Consider the following 16,419-nt stretch of genomic DNA (forward strand, 5'->3'; position numbering starts at 1 on the left):
GACAGAAAATCCACCTTATTAACAGACTAAAGAAAAACCACAGGACCATATCAAGTGAAGTAGAAAAAAAAAAGCACGTGAAAAAATTCAATGTCCATTCATAATAAGTATTGTATCAAACTAGGACAAGAAGGAAACCTTAGCCAGACAAGCGATACCTACAAAAAACCTACAGCCAGAACCATACTTAATATTGAAAAAACGAATCCTTTCTTCCTAAATTCTAGAACAAGGCAAGAATGTTCGCTCTCCTGTTAAAAATTGTATTTGAAATTTTAGTCCATGTAAAAAGGCTAAATACATAAATAAATGACACATACATTAAAAAGGAAGAAATAAAACTGCTCCAATAACATAGATGACGTGATTGTCCATGTAAAAAAAACCCCAGGAAATTTTTTTTTTTTAATTCCCTATAAATAATGACTGAGTTCCACAAGGTCACAAGATACAAGGTCAACGCAGAAAAGCCCATTGAATTTCTCCATACTGGGGATATCCACTTGGAAATGAATTCTTTAAAAAACTATTTAAAATCGCTTCAAAAATGAAATAATTAAGTATAAGTCTAACAGAGCATGTTTGTGTTGAAAACTAAAAAAATATGTACTGATGAAAGAAATCAAAGAACATCTAAATAAGTAGAAAGATATATTGTGTTCACAGATTGGAAGACTCAATACATTTAAGATGCCATTTCTCCTCTAATTGATCTATAGATTTAATGCAATTCCAATAAAAATTCCAGTAGTCGTAGTAGTTGTTGTTTTTGAGACAGAGTTTCGCTCTTGTTGCCCAGGCTGGAGTGCCATGGCGTAATCTCAGCTGATGGCTCACTGCAACCTCTGCCTCCCAGGTTCAAGCAATTCTCCTGCCTCAGCCCCCCGAGTAGCTGGGACTACAGGCATGTGCCACCACACCTTGTTAATTATGTATTTTTAGTAGAGACGGGGTTTTACCATGTTTGCCAGACTGGTCTCGAACTCCTGACCTCAGGTGGTCTGCCACCTTCTCCTCCCAAAGCGCTGGGATTACAGGCGTGAGCCACTGTGCCCGGCCCAGTAGAATTTCTTATAGGTATAGACAACTGACTCTGAAATTGTAATGGAAAGGCAAAGAAACTAGAATAGCCAAAGGAATTTTGAAAAGGGATAATGAAGTTGGAGGACTCACTTTACTCAATTTTAAGATTTACTGTAAAGCTACAGTAATCAAGATAAGTGTGTTATTGGCAGAAATTGCCCCCATACATGTATGATGAACTGATTTTTGACAAAGTTGCTACGGCAAGTTTGTGAATCAGTAGTCTTTCAACAACAAATGGTGTTGGAACAATTGGATATCCACACGAAAAAGTGGCCCTCAACATGAATCTCATGCCTTATTTTTAAAAAGTAACTCAACACGGATTATAATAAGAATGCAAAACTGGCCGGGCGCGGTGGCTCAAGCCTGTAATCCCAGCACTTTGGGAGCCGAGACAGGCGGATCACGAGGTCAGGAGATCGAGACCATCCTGGCTAACACGGTGAAACCCCGTCTCTACTAAAAAATACAAAAAACTAGCCGGGCGAGGTGGCGGGCCCTGTAGTCCCAGCTACTCGGGAGGCTGAGGCAGGAGAATGGCGGGAACCTGGGAGGCGGAGCTTGCAGTGAGCTGAGATCCGGCCACTGCACTCCAGCCTGGGCGACAGAGCGGGACTCCATCTCAAAACAGAAAAAAGAAAGAAAAAAGTAACTCAACACAGATTACAATAAAAATGCAAAACTGTAAAAATTTTAGAAGCAAATTTTCATGACCCAAGGTTAGGCCAAGAGTGCTTAGACTTGACACCCAACACACAATCCATTAAAATAAAAAATTGATAAACTAAACTTCATTAAAATTTAAAATTTTGCTCTGCAAAAGGCACTGTTAAGACAAGCTACAAACTGAGAGAAAATATTTATAACTCACATATCCAAAAAAGGCTTGTATTTAGAATACATAAAGAGTGCTCAAAATTTATTTAAAACAATCAGGATTCACCTGTAATCCCAAATACTCCAGAGGCTGAGGCAGGAGGGTCACTTGAGCTATGCTGCTGGCCTGGGCAACATAGCAAGACCTCGTCTCAAAAAATAAAAAGAAAGAAAAAGAAACAAACAATCCTTTTTTTAAATGGGCAGAAGGCTTGAACAGACGTTTTGCCCAAGAGACTATTTGGCAAATAAGCACATGAAGAGATGTTCAACATCATTAGTCATTAGGGCAATGGAAATTAAAACCACAATGAGGTACTATTACATAGTTACTAGAATGACTTGGAGAAAAACAAATTAATCTGAGAACTCTAAGTGCTGGTAAGGATGCAGTGTAGTGAGGTCTTTCATAAATGTAAAGTGATAAAACTAATACGGAATGTAGTTGGGCAGTTTCTTACAAAGTTAAACATATATTTACCATATGACCCAGCAATCCCCCTCCCAGGTATTTACTTGTAAGAAATGAAAATACATTCACATGAAAAGCACATGTGAATGCTTATACCAGCTGTATTCACAATTGCCCAAAACTGGAATGACAGCACGGGTGGGTGTTGTTCAGTGGGTGACCTGATAAACAAACAAGAGTACACTCACACCACGGAGCCCCACTCAGCAATAAAAAGGACCCTGGCCAGGCGCAGTGGCTCATACCTGTAATCCCAGCAGTTGGGGAAGCCGAGGCGGGTGGATCACCTGAGGTCAGGAGTTTGAGACCAGCCTGACCAACACGGTGAAACCCTGTCTCTAGTAAAAAACTACAAAAATTAGCCGGGCGTGGTGGCGAGCACCTGTAATCTCAGCTACTTGGGAGGCTAAGGCAGGGGAATCACTTGAACCCAGTAGGCGGAGGTGGCAGTGAGCCAAGATCACGCCACTGCACTCCAGCCTGGGTGACAGAGCAAGACTCCGTCTCAGAAAAACAAAACTAAAACAAAAAACAAAAAAATGAAAAACGAAAACAAAAACAAAAACTAAAACTAAAAGGAGCCTATGGCTTGGGTGATTCTTAGATGCATTATACGAAGCTAACCCTTTTCTCATTTAGAAAAAAAAAAAAAAAGTGCCCCTTACTGCCAGTGCTCATTTAATTTTACAGAAACATGCTCTTTGAGGCTGAAGCAAATCTGAATGGTTTTCAATGTGAAAATTAAATATAAAAACTGTTCTTGTAGTTATTTCTAAGTAGGACTAACATCAGCATTGTCTGAATCATCAGAATCATCTATTTTGGAAAAATCGGATGCATCAATTGAATCTTTGGCCAACAACTGCTCCAAAGCAATGTTAATATCACGCGTAGGAGTGCTATGTTTTCTAGGATTTGACATTTTCAGCATTCAAGAATTACTACATTTTGTAAATGGAAATACCACTACTAAGAACAGAATTCTATAAATAGAATGATGTCTGTTTTTTCCAAAGTTGATATACTAGAGCAATGTGAAAATAATAAAAGCGAGATATTTTGTGACAAAGTTATCTCGGGGTAAATGCTGCAGCCACAAGCACTGCCCAAAGCATATTCTCAGGGCAAATGAGATTAAAGAAACTAAACTCAAAAGGCCATGTACTCTTTTCCATTTATATGACATTGTGGAGGCCGGGTGCGGTGACTCACACCTATAATCCCAGCACTTTACAAGGCTGAGATGGGAGGATTGCTTGAGCCCAGGAGTTCGAGACCAGCCTAGGTAAGATGGCAAAACCCTGTCTCTAAAACTAAATAAAATAAAAAATTGTATGACATGATGGAGAAGGCAAACTTGTAATGATAAAGAATAGATAAGGGCTGCCAGGGCTGGGGTGGGTAGAGGGTGCGACTTCAAAGAGCAGCATGATGTAGTTTTGGGGACGGTAGAACTATTCTGTATCCTGATTGTGGTGGTGGTTGCCATACATAGAATATAGTTCCATGGTTAAAATCATGAAATTATACATGAACAACATTTATTTTTACTTAATTATAAAAAGCAATGTATCAAATGGGAGGAGGCAACTAAAAGAATGAACCTCTCATGGTGGAATTTGGAGACCTGTGACATCTGATCACAGGGAGAGGATCGGGGAGGGAAGCCTGCGGAAACACCATAGCAGCTCCCCACACAGACAAGGAGGTGGCTGGCAGCCTGTACCCCTTGCCCGCCCGGAGCTACTGTGGGCTGAAGGTGAGGTGAGATGATGGTTGGATATTTGTTCTGGTCTCCCCAACGAGGTGTTTCTCTTCCAGTGGGAAGGCCACAGGGTGGGCACAGTGTCCAGAAAAGGGCTCCCATTCTCTGCACACCCCACACTTCTCCACCTCCCTTCCTTCCCCATGACCACCTGCTCTTCATCAGCCAGTGACAAAACCCTGCAAAGTGACTTGGGACAGATGTGCTGACAAGAGGGACACAGTGGATAGCCACAGAGGAGAGCAGGAGAGAGATGAGACTCCATCCCCACAGGAGTGCTGCTCTGGACCCTGCAGCACACAGCCTCCCCTCCCCTGTAACACACACACAGTCACACAGACACAATCACGGGCACCCATACACAAAGACATGTGCATACCCAATCACACACACAGTACAGATAGGCACACACACATACACTTACCATCACACATACAGTCACTCACACAGACACACGCACACACAACCACAGGTACCAACGCAAAAAGGTGTGTGCACACAACTACACACAGAGACACATACATCCACTGACACATACACACACACACACACACGCTCATCATATTACCCTTGAGCTGTCTCCTAATACACAAAGCAAGCACATTTGCCAGTAAATAGGAACCCCAAACAGGGTTGTGGCCTGCCCCCATGAGGAGCACCGCAGCCTCCATCTAGAGCTCCTTGGAGTTGCTGTGTCCATGGGCCTCAGTCGAGGAAGCCTATCCTCAGTGCCTCCCACCTGACTCCTCCCATCTCCTCCATGGCAAGATATGATCCTGTGGGCACAGTTCATTCTCCAAACTTGCTGAATCTCCACCAGCCAACGGCTCTTACTGGTGGGTTCAGGAGTCCCAGGGCTCACGCTACTTTTAGGCCAGGTGTTTCCCTGCCCCTGGAGCCCTATAGTGGGAATACAGACCATAAACCTGAAACCTACCAAAAGATATCATTACAAATGACGATCGGTACTATGCCAGAGCCCTTCAGGGGGCCCAGACAGAAAATCCAGGGGCAGAGAGGACTTGTTTAGAGTAGAGAGAGGTCTGGAAGGTCTCTGCAGAGGATTGCTTATTTGAGCAGAGACCCAAAGCATGGAAGGACTCAGGTAATGCTTGTTCCAGCATGCGCCAGGCCCTGGGGCCTCCTTTGTAATTCACCCTTTAAGCTTGCCAGGACAGGGGTGAGGGTGGAGAAGGGGAGACCCCTGGCCACATAGGACTGTGGGTGAAAGAGAGTCTCACTAGATTTTTTAAATGAATATCTGTGGGCAATCTCTTTGGTTCCCTTTCCCCTCACAAAGCACCTAAGACAGGTGTTTTGTAGTTAAAGACAGTAAGGTTTAGAGGATAAGATACCTGAGAAAGCCTGGACATAGCAGGACAGGGATTGGACCCAGAAACTCCAGGTACAGAGTCCGAGTGGGCTCACTTTGCCTGTGCAGCAGCTGCAAATGTGTGACAAGTGCTTCGGTCTCACCTGGTTTCTGGGTAACCTCGGGAGGCAGGTGTTTGCCTCATTCCCTAAGCAGCAAAGGTCACACAATGGCAGGGCCTAGTTCTCAAGCATCTCATCACACATCCTGTCCACGCTGCCTCCTTGCAGCCTAGGCTGGGGAGCCGGCTTAGGGATGTAACCACCTGTGCTTCCGGCGTTGGGCTCAAGGTCTGAGGTGGGGTTTGATTTTGTTCTGTAACCCGCAAACGTGGTAGGAGACCCCATTGCTCTGTTGGGTGAGTCTAGCGTGGCCCCAAAACGGGTGTCTGCTGCCCGATCACTGAGTATCTCCCTGTGATGCCGCCTCACCACCTTCTGCACTAACATCACCAGTCTCCTCTGAGCCAAATTCTGCTGCCTGGAATCCCCTTCCTGCACCCCAGGGGCTTTTAGGTGGCCATGGGCATGCTCGCCTGGCCCGGGAAGTCCGTCTCGGGCCAGGGAGTATGGACAAGTGTCGGCAGGCAAGGAAGAAATCTTGAAGTCCCACAAGAGAGACTGGGTTTATTCCGCTCATTTCTGGTTGTGTGACCTTGAATACGTCCCATCCTCCCTGGGCCTCAGTTTCATTTATCTGCAAAATGGGGGTAGCAGTCCCCACCTCACAGGGTTGCTCCCAGAATGAAGTGACTGGAAGATACCCCGCAGGGGGCCTGAGATGCATCAGGCACTCAGGAAGCGTGCGCAGGCTCTCCGCTACCCACTGCTGTTGGCATTGTGCGGATAGGGGATTGGCAGTCCATGCCGGGCCCCTCACCCTGGCTGGCCAGGGCTACTCTGCTGGATGCGGGTTCTGGACTCGGCAATTCAAGTTCTCGCCTTAATTTTAAAAATCAGTTGCTAATGGTTAATATAAAAGCGAATCTGGTCAAGTATTAAATAAATAAATCCGGTGGGATTCGAACAAATGCCAATGGCAAGAAGAGAAAAATTAAACAGCAAGCAGCCTGTTGTATATGTGTTTAAGAAAATGTAGTCCCACATCCAAGGCCTCGCCGGCTCAGGAAGGGACTGCTTCAGAAACCTCCCGGGCCACCTCTGCCTCGGAAATGCCACAAACTGCTAAGAAGGTCTTGTGAGTGTTCTAATATTTCGGTTGGAAATTTAAATGTCGGAGTTTGGAGGGCGGGGACATTTTCTAAGCTAATTGGGTGATCCAGAGCTCTCATGGAAACCCAGGAAAGACCAATGTCTCATAAATCCCTGAGAAATCTTCTTCCTCCCGGCGGTTCTCACGCGGAGCCTCTCACCCAATGGACCGACGCTTTCGCACCCTAGCCTGGGTCCTCCCAGGCGCCCGGCCCGCGATGCATCTTAGATGACAGATGGGGGACCCTGCCCCTCTCTCTGAAAACTGAACCCCAGCCCAGGCATCGCTCCAAGCTCTCAACGCAGGCAACCGAGTGGAAAGTGGCAAGCCCAGGTCCCCCAGCCTTAGTGCTGCCTCCCCTGCGCGCGGGACAGGGGAGAGAGGCGGGAGGGACACTGACCTGGGAAGCCCGCGGCTCGGGGCAGGCGAGGATCAGGAGCAGAAGGAAGAGCGCGCGCGGAGAGCTGGGCACCATCTTGCCAATCGGAATCTTGCTGCTTGGGAGGGGGAAATAACTTTGTCTGCCTCCCCTGCCGAGTTTGTCCCAGCGATGCGGCAGCCGCCCCTGCAGGGTGCGGGGCGCCGCGCGGCCCCGGGGCGGCTGGGGCAGGGAAGGAGGCAGGAGGCCCCCGAGCGCAATGCGTCCCGCGGGGATCGGCGCCGCCCGGCCCTTGCTCAGGTCCAGGTGCGCCGTGCACCGGGTCCTGGAGCAGCGCGCCACGAGCGTCCGCAGCTGCCCGCACGAGACAGTCCGGGCGAGGCGGGGAGGCGCCAGCCCCTTGGCTAAGGCCGAGGGAGGAGGGGCTGCCCGGCCAGGAATGCGCCTGGGAGCGCGCCCAACCCGCGCGGCTCCCCGAGGAGGCCGGGCGCGACGCCGAGGACGAGCGCGGGCATCCTCAGGGCCTGGCAGGGATGGGCGGCCCGTGCCCCGCACATGTGCGGGTGACTGGAAGCCCACCCTGGGCAGGTTCGCTCCTGACTGTCCCATCTCCCAACCAAGTAGACTGAGGCTCAGTCACCAGGGACAAGTGGCCGAACAGAAACCCAAACCCAGATCTGTTCTACTTCAGAGCCAACGACACCCTCCTCCCTACAGTCCTAGAAGGGGACCAGGAGATGGGCTTCATAAGCTTGACACGGGGTGGACTGAGTTCTCCATCCAAATAAACTAGTGTCCCTTTAAATAATGCAACGGGGGTGTGAGAACAGGCACGCCCAGTGAGTAGATAGACACACAGTGATACAGTGAGTGGATCTACAGCCCTTCTAATTCACTGTCCTCCTTGCTCAAGGGAAGGAGAAACTCAGTTTAAATGGGAGGTCAGGTTCTAGAACATTGCATGCCTTGCTAAAGTCGAATCAGGAAGTGCCAGGCCGGCAGAGCAGTCTGAAGGCCCCTGCCATCAGGGCCGTGGTACAACCAGATGCTTCAGACCTGAGCTCCCGGAAGGCATGATTCACATTCTTTCTGGAAGGTTTTCTGAAGGCAGTCGCTGCAGATGTCCTGGGACACACAAGTCTGGTCAAGCCCCAGACCCCTTTTTCCTCTTCCACATTTCACTTCGTTGAGCCCACTCAGAGCTCAAGGAATGGAGAGCCCGGAAGACTACGACCGCAGAGCAGGAGCTGTTTCCCAGTGGCGGCCAGAAAGGAAAGTTGGAATCCTGGCTTAGTCCCTTCAAACTGCTATAGCAAAATACCATCAACTGAGTGACTTATAAACAATAGAAGGTATTTCTCACAGTTCTGGAGGCTGGGAGGTCCAAGATCAAGGTGCCAACAAATTAAGTGTTTGGCGAGGGCCGGAGTTCTGGTTCCCATGTCCTCACAGGGACAAGGCAGCTCTCTGGGGCCCCTTTTCTGAGGGCACTAATCCTATTTGTGAGCACTCTGCACTCATGACCTAGTCACCTCCCAAATGTCCCACCTCCTAATACCATCATCTTGGGAATGAGGTTTCCAACATATAAATTTAGGGGAGACACTAACATTCAGAACCTAGCCAGGGCCCCAAAAAGCAGGGGACATGGTTCAGGCTGGCCTCCTGGTCACTGGTTACGCAGGAAATCCTACAGTACTGCTCCCCCGACTTCCCCATGCAAAGGAGGTGGAACGGGACCCATCTAACCTTTTTTTTATTTCCGTTGAGACAGAGTCTTGCTCTGTTGCCCAGGCTGGAGTGCAGTGGCCTGATCTCAGCTCACTGCAGCCTTGCCTCCCTGGTTCAAGTGATTCTCCTGCCTCAGCCTCCCGAGTAGCTGGGGCTACAGGCATGCACCACCACGCCTGGCTAATTTTTGTATTTTTAGTAGAGACAGGTTTTCACCATGTTGGCCAGGCTTGTCTTGAACTCCTGACCTCAAATGACCCACCCGCCTCAGCCTCCCAAAGTGCTGGGATTATAGGTGTGAGCCACTGCAGCCGGTCAGGGATCCACGTAATCTTATTTGCATTCCTGGTTGAACATCCTGAAGCAAGACATGGTCATACCCCTGCTTCTCCCTGCCCAGGTGGAGAGGATGGGACAGCATGACCTGATCCAGGGCAGCCTGTGGAGATTGTGGTTCTCTGCCTCGATCTCTCATGTGTTTGCTGTCTGTACCAAAAGCCAGTGCCCTGCTCCCTCTCTGTCTCTCTGTTTTCTGCCCTATGCTTGAAAAGTTTCCTCCTGGTCAAATGCAGTCAGTGTGGCTGCATTTATTAATATTTTGTGTCCTGTCCCACCTTGTGTTTACATGACCTTCTCTGGAAGGCCAGCTCTTCTGGCTCTCAGCCTTGCTCTGGCTGTGCGCTGCGAACCAGACATTGGGCAGATGCAAGCAAGCCTTCTTTTCTCTTCTCCTGCCCTTTCTATGAAGTCATAAAGCTGGAAGAGATTCTTGATTTCACAGATGAAGAAGCTGAACTGGGGCACGGTTGACTGACTTGCCCAAGGAATGCAAACTCTGGTCTCAAGATCCCCCCTCCTAGAGCGGTGCTGTTTCTAGGACAGGCTACCTTTGACTTTATCCCACCTTTCATTTTAGGGCTACTGTGTTACTTATATTAAGTATATGATCACAGCATTTCAGGAATTTTATTTCCAGAAATAGGGGGGTTTTCTGTTTGTTTTTTCATGTGTTTTGTTTTCTTGGGCTTTTGCTTTTGTTTTTATTTTTCAAATATTTCTAAGTTTCAACAGGATTTTTTTTTTCCTATGTAATACTTTCTGTTTGTTAACCTTGCCCTATGGCTGCCTTCCCTCTAGTGTTCTGGCATCTGGTCTGAATGAACCTTCTAAGATCTGACTGCCCCAGCAGCACTGGCCTGTCTTTGTCCTCAGCTGCCCTGGATCTGCAGTAATCAAGGCAGAGCCTATCAAGTCCAGAACCTACCAAGGCTGTCTGCAAGCAGATAACCCATGAAATTCAGCTGGGTGCTCTACCTTTAAGCCCCCAACCCTCACTTAATACAATGGGCTTATCAGCCTTTTTTTTTTTTTTTTTTTTTTTTTTTTTTGAGAGAGAGAGTCTCACTCTATTGCCCAGGCTGGAGTGCAGTGGTGCGATCTCGGCTCACTGTAACCTCTGCTGCCTCACAGGGGCAAGCAATTCTCCTGCCTCAGCCTCTCGAGTAGCTGGAATTACAGCCACCTGCCACCACGCCCAGATGATTTCTGTATTTTTAGTAGAGACAGGGTTTCACCATCTTGGTCAGGCTGGTCTTGAACTCCTGACCTCATGATACACCCGCCTCGGCCTCACAAAGTGCTGGGATTACAGGCGTGAGCCACCATGCCCAGCCCTTATCAGCTATTTAATTCCTCTATTTCCCCTCTATTTAGTTTTCAAGGGAATATTCTTGAGTGTTGGGGGATTGGTTTGGTGGGGCTCAACACGTCTACAGAAAGTATTTTAAAAGTCTTTTGGTAAGATCAGTTGCCGTCCCCTGGGATCCATGCTCTGATACATTCATGTTCTCTGTGTGACATGGGCGTGCGACACAAAATGGGAAGATTTGTTGTAGAAATCTGTGTTTAAGATCCCAGCAAAGGCCAGGTGAGGTGGTTCGTGCCTATAATCCCAGCACTTTGGGAGGCCGAGGCAGGTGGATCACTTGAGGTCAGGAGTTCGAGACCAGCCTGGCCAAGATGGTGAAACGCCGTCTCTACTAAAAGTACAAAAATTAGCCGGCTGTGGTAGCAGGCACCTGTAATCCCAGCTACCTGGCAGGCTGAGGCAAGAGAATCACTTGAACATAGGAGGCGGAGGTTGCAGGGAGCTAAGATTGTACCACTGCACTCTGGCCTGGGCAACAGAGTGAGACTCCGTCTCAAAAAAAAAAAAAAAAAAAAAAAAAACAAGCAGAAGCAAGATTCAGTCTGAAATCATCCTTCCAGAGCTGTCCTGGGGGCTCCTCTGGGTCCCCCATGGTGCCCCATACCATGTTGCACACCATTTTGGGTTCGTGGACTTACTGATTCAGCTATGGCTGAGTCTTACTGTCTGCTCATTTGCAGCTGTTTCTCTCCCTTTTCATCCTTTACCCCACATTTCTCTGTGGTTCTAAATGTCATCAACCCCCATGAAGCACCTACAGAGGTCCCAGGAACAAAGCCCAGCATGTTAGCGTGACAGGATAATAGGGTAGAAACAGTGTAGGGAGAATGGTCTAGCAGGGGTGCAGTGACTTCATCCAATTCATTCATTACAAAAATATCTATCAAGTGCCAACTCTGGGCATGGCCCTGTGCCAGGCACTACATTACCACATTATATCTAGAGCTTTAGTCAGCAGAACTGTGCAGTCTTGTGCTGAACGCTGAAGACACTGTCTACTCATGTATGATATCAGGACTGCGAGTAGAAACCGTTCCCCCCAGAAAACCATTTCCAATTTTATAAGATGAAAGCCCGTGGAAAAGCAGATTTCATTGTGCTGTGATTAAAGACCAAACACCAGTTAACATCTGCCAAAAGAAGCAAAACATTGAACATCCACGAATGCCATTCCACATGCCTTTGGAAGCAGCAGAGTGGTGGATGCAGTCAGGCACACACAGCCTTTGAAATCAGACATGCCTGGGCCAAATCTTACCCCCTTCTTGCCGCCAGTTTGAACTTGTAACTCTCTTAATCTTTACAGGCCTCAGTTTCTTGATTTATATATGAGAATACAAGTATTTATCAAAGAGATTATGAGATTTCAAAATAATAAAGTGCCTAACACAATGCTGAGCATAAAGTAAGTGCTCAGTTAAAGGGACATTGCTTATACTGATGGTCCTTCATACAGGGACAACATAAGAAGGAAACAAACATGTCTCGAGCACCTACTGTAAACCGGTCACAAATGCTCTCATTTGTTCTCATGACAACCCAGTGAAATGGGTCCCATTTTTAATCCCATTTGTTCTTTTCTCTTTCCTAAGTGTCTCGGCTGGGTTGAGAAATAAAGGGAAAGAGCACAAGAGAGAGAAATTTAAAGCTGGGTGTCTGGGGGAGACATTACATGTCGGTAGGATCCGTGATGTTCCCCGAGCCGTAAAACCAGCAAGTTTTTATTAGCGATTTTCAAAAGGGGAGGGAGTGCACGAATAGGGTGTGGGTCACAGAGATCACATACTGCACAAGGTAATAAAACATCACAAGGCAAATGGAGGCAAGGTGAGATCACAGGACCACTGGATGAAGTGAAATTAAAATTGCTAATGAAGTTTTGGGCACACATTGTCATTGATAACATCTTATCCAGAAACGGGGTTTCAGAGCACACAACCTGTCTGACCAAAATTTATCAGGCGGGAATTTCCTTGTCCTAATAAGCCTGGGAGCGCTACAGGAGACCAGGGCTTATTTCATCCCTTCGGCTTCGACCATAAAAGATGGCACACCTTGAGGGGACTGTTCATAGACCCGCCCTCAGGGCGCATTCTCTTTCTCAGGGATGTTCCTTGCTGAGAAAAAGAATTCAGTAATATTTCTCCCATTTGCTTTTGAAAGAGGAGAAATATGGCTCTGTTCCGTCTGGCTCACCAGCAGCCAGTTCAAAGTTACTTCTCGTTCCCTGAACATTGCTGTTATCCTGTTCGTTTTTTAAGATGCCCAGATTTTCACAATTGCTTCAAAGAGAATAAAATACCTAGGAATCCAACTTACAAGGGATGTAAAGGACCTCTTCAAGAACTACAAACCAATGCTCAGTGAAATAAAAGAGGACACAAACAAATGGAAGAACATACCATGCTCATGGATAGGAAGAATCAATATCGTGAAAATGGCCATACTGCCCAAGGTAATTTATAGATTCAATGCCATCCCCATCAAGCTACCAATGACTTTCTTCACAGAATTGGAAAAAACTGCTTTAAAGTTCATATGGAACCAAAAAAGACCCTGCATTGCCAAGACAATCCTAAGCCAAAAGAACAAAGCTGGAGGCATCATGCTTACCTGACTTCAAACTATACTACAAGGCTACAGTAACCAAAACAGCATGGTACTAGTACCAAAACAGAGATATAGACCAATGGAACAGAACAGAGCCCTCAGAAAAAATACCACACATCTACAGCCATATGATCATTGACAAACCTGACAAAAACAAGAAATGGGGAAAGGATTCCCTATTTAATAAATGGTGCTGGGAAAACTGGCTAGCCATAAGCAGAAAGCTGAAACTGGATCCTTTCCTTACTCCTTATACGAAAATTAATTCAAGATGGATTAGAGACTTAAATGTTAGACCTAAAATCGTAAAAACCCTAGAAGAAAACCTAGGTAATACCATTCAGGACACAGGCATGGGCAAGGACTTCATGTCTAAAACACCAAAAGCAATGGCAACAAAAGCCAAAATTGACAAATGGGGTCTAATTAAACTAAAGAGCTTCTGCACAGCAAAAGAAACTACCATCAGAGTGAACAGGCAACCTACAGAATGGGAGAAAAATTTGGCAATCTACTTATCTGAAAAAGGGCTAATATCCAGAACCTACAAAGAACTCAAACAAATTTATGAGAAAAAAACAAACAACCCCATCAAAAAGTGGGCAAAGGATATGAATAGACATTTCTCAAAAGAAGACATGCATACAGCCAACAGGCACATGAAAAAATGCTCGTCATCACTGGCTATCAGAGAAATGCCAATCAAAACCACAATGAGATACCATCTCACACCAGTTAGAATGGCAATCATTAAAAAGTCAGGAAACAACAGGTGCTGGAGAGGATGTAGAGAAATAGGAACACTTTTACACTATTGGTGGGATTGTAAACTGGTTCAACCATTGTGGAAAACAGTATGGCGATTCTTCAAGGAACTAGAACTAGAAACACCATATGACCCAGCCATCCCATTACTGGGTATATACCCAAAGGATTATAAATCATGCTGCTATAAAGACACATGCACACGTATGCTTATTGTGGCACTATTCACAATAGCAAAGACTTGGAATCAACCCAAATGTCCATCAGTGACAGATTGGATTAAGAAAATGTGGCACATATACACCATGGAATACTATGCAGCCATAAAAAAGGATGAGTTCATGTCCTTTGTAGGGACATGGATGCAGCTGGAAACCATCATTCTCAGCAAACTATCACAAGAACAGAAAACCAAACACCGCATGTTCTCACTCATAGGTGGGAATTGAACAATGAGATCACTTGGACGCTGGAAGGGGAACATCACACACCGGGGCCTATTTTGGGGAGGGGGAAGGGGGGAGGGATGGCATTGGGAGTTATACCTGATGTAAATGACGAGTTGATGGGTGCAGCACATCAACATGGCACAAGTATACATATGTAACAAACCTGCACGTTGTGCACATGTACCCTAGAACTTAGTGAAGTATAAAAAAAAAAAAAAAAGATGCCCAGATTTCTTACTGTTCAAACATACATGCTCTACAAACAATTTGTGCAGTTGATACAATCATCACAGGGTCCTAAGGTGACATTCATCCTCCTCAGCTTATGAAGAAGATGATGGGATTAAGAGATTAAAGTAAAGACAGGCATAGGAAATCACAAGGGTATTTTTTGGGGAAGTGATAAGTGTCCATGAAATCTTCACAATTTATGTTCAGAGATTGCAGTAAAGACAGGTGTAAGAAATTATAAAAGTATTAATTTGGGGAACTAATAAATGTCCATGAAATCTTCACAATCTATGTTCTTCTGCCGCGGCTTCAGCCGGTCCCTCCGTTCGAGGTCCCTGGAACACCACTTTGGAAGCAGCAGAGTGGTGGATGCAGTCAGGCACACATAATCTTTGAAATCAGACATGCCTGGGCCAAATCTTACCCCCTTCTTGCCACCAGTTTGAACTTGTAACTCTCTTAATCTTTATAGGCCTCAGTTTCCTGATTTATATATGAGAATACAAGTATTTATCAAAGAGATTATGAGATTTCAAAATAATAAAGTGCCTAACACAATGCTGAGCATAAAGTAAGTGCTCAGTTAAAGGGACATTGCTTATACTGATGGTCCTTCATACAGGGATAACATAAGAAGGAAACAAACATGTCTCGAGCACCTACTGTAAACCGGTCACAAATGCTCTCATTTGTTCTCATGACAACCCAGTGAAATGGTTCCCATTGTTAATCCCATTTTATAGATTGTGCAACTGAGGCTTAGAATGCTTCAGTAGGTTGTCCAAGATCAAACTGAAATTGAGTAAATGCTAAGCAAAAAGAAAACCTGGATAAAAGGTGTAAGTGCTAATTTTGCAACTTTTAAGTCTAAAATTATCTTTAAATAAATGTGTATGTACAATTTAATGTTTTCTTTCACTTTGTCAGTTATACATTATAGTTTTCAAGGAATTTTAAAATTTTATCCAATTTGCCAAATTTAGTGGCATAAAATAGATTTATTCACTTGTCTTTTTAATGGCTGTAGGATCTGTAGTGGTAGCCCTTCTTTTATTCCTAATATTGATGATTTGTGCTCTTTCCCTTTTTTCTTAATTATTATAGCTAAACATTTATAAATTTTTTTTTCCTCTCAAAGGGCCAAATTTTTGCTTTACTAATTTTCTCAAGTGTTTGTTTGAAATTTCATTGGTTTCTGCTCATATCTTTATTTGTTTCAATACTACCTAGGATTTGTTTTAATCAGGTGTGGTAAGACACACAGACATGAAAATGATTTCCATGAAGAAAGAAGTTTTTATCATACTCACAGTCTCCTAAGAACAAGAGGGATGGTATATCAAACAGGATCACACAGGAAAATGCCAAGGTTAGATGAGCAGACAGAGAGAGAGGAAAAGAGAGAGAGAGGAATTTGGACAAGAGACTAAGGAACAACTGAAACAAGGTAAGCAAGCTAAGCAGGGTTAGGATTGGATAGTTTGAATAGTTTGGATGGGCTCTAGGCTCTAGGGGTGGTCCCTAGTTGTCCAGTACCCAGCTTTGTAGTGTTTAGGGCAAAAGGATATCATACCAGATAAAAGGAAGCAAGCAGGAGTATGGACTTGGAGTTATTTGGTTTGCATATAAAATGTATGCTCTAGAGCAAGTCATTTACTATCTTTCAGAATTTGCAAACTCCAGAGGAGCAGCCCTTTCAGGTCAGCAAGGCCCCAGATGCAAGAACATTGAAAATACAGAAAATAAGAAAATAAAGCTTATAT

At 45.5% G+C, this 16,419-nt stretch overlaps 1 protein-coding gene across 3 annotated transcripts in view; it reads right to left on the reverse strand.

Annotated features, from left to right (window-relative positions):
* Window positions 1-7,565, reverse strand: part of FBLN7 (fibulin 7) — a 48,262-nt gene extending 40,697 nt beyond the window's left edge. For all 3 annotated transcript variants that reach the window (XM_008008386.3, XM_008008385.3, XM_073023157.1), the window contains exon 1: window positions 7,184-7,565. In XM_008008386.3, the coding sequence (XP_008006577.2) occupies window positions 7,184-7,258 (75 nt within the window). In that variant the 5' untranslated portion in view covers window positions 7,259-7,565. The remainder of the gene's footprint in view (window positions 1-7,183) is intronic.
* Between the last annotated feature and the right edge of the window lie 8,854 nt (window positions 7,566-16,419).

This window comes from Chlorocebus sabaeus, chromosome 14 (assembly GCF_047675955.1).
Source record: "Chlorocebus sabaeus isolate Y175 chromosome 14, mChlSab1.0.hap1, whole genome shotgun sequence".
Classification (NCBI taxonomy): domain Eukaryota; kingdom Metazoa; phylum Chordata; class Mammalia; order Primates; family Cercopithecidae; genus Chlorocebus; species Chlorocebus sabaeus.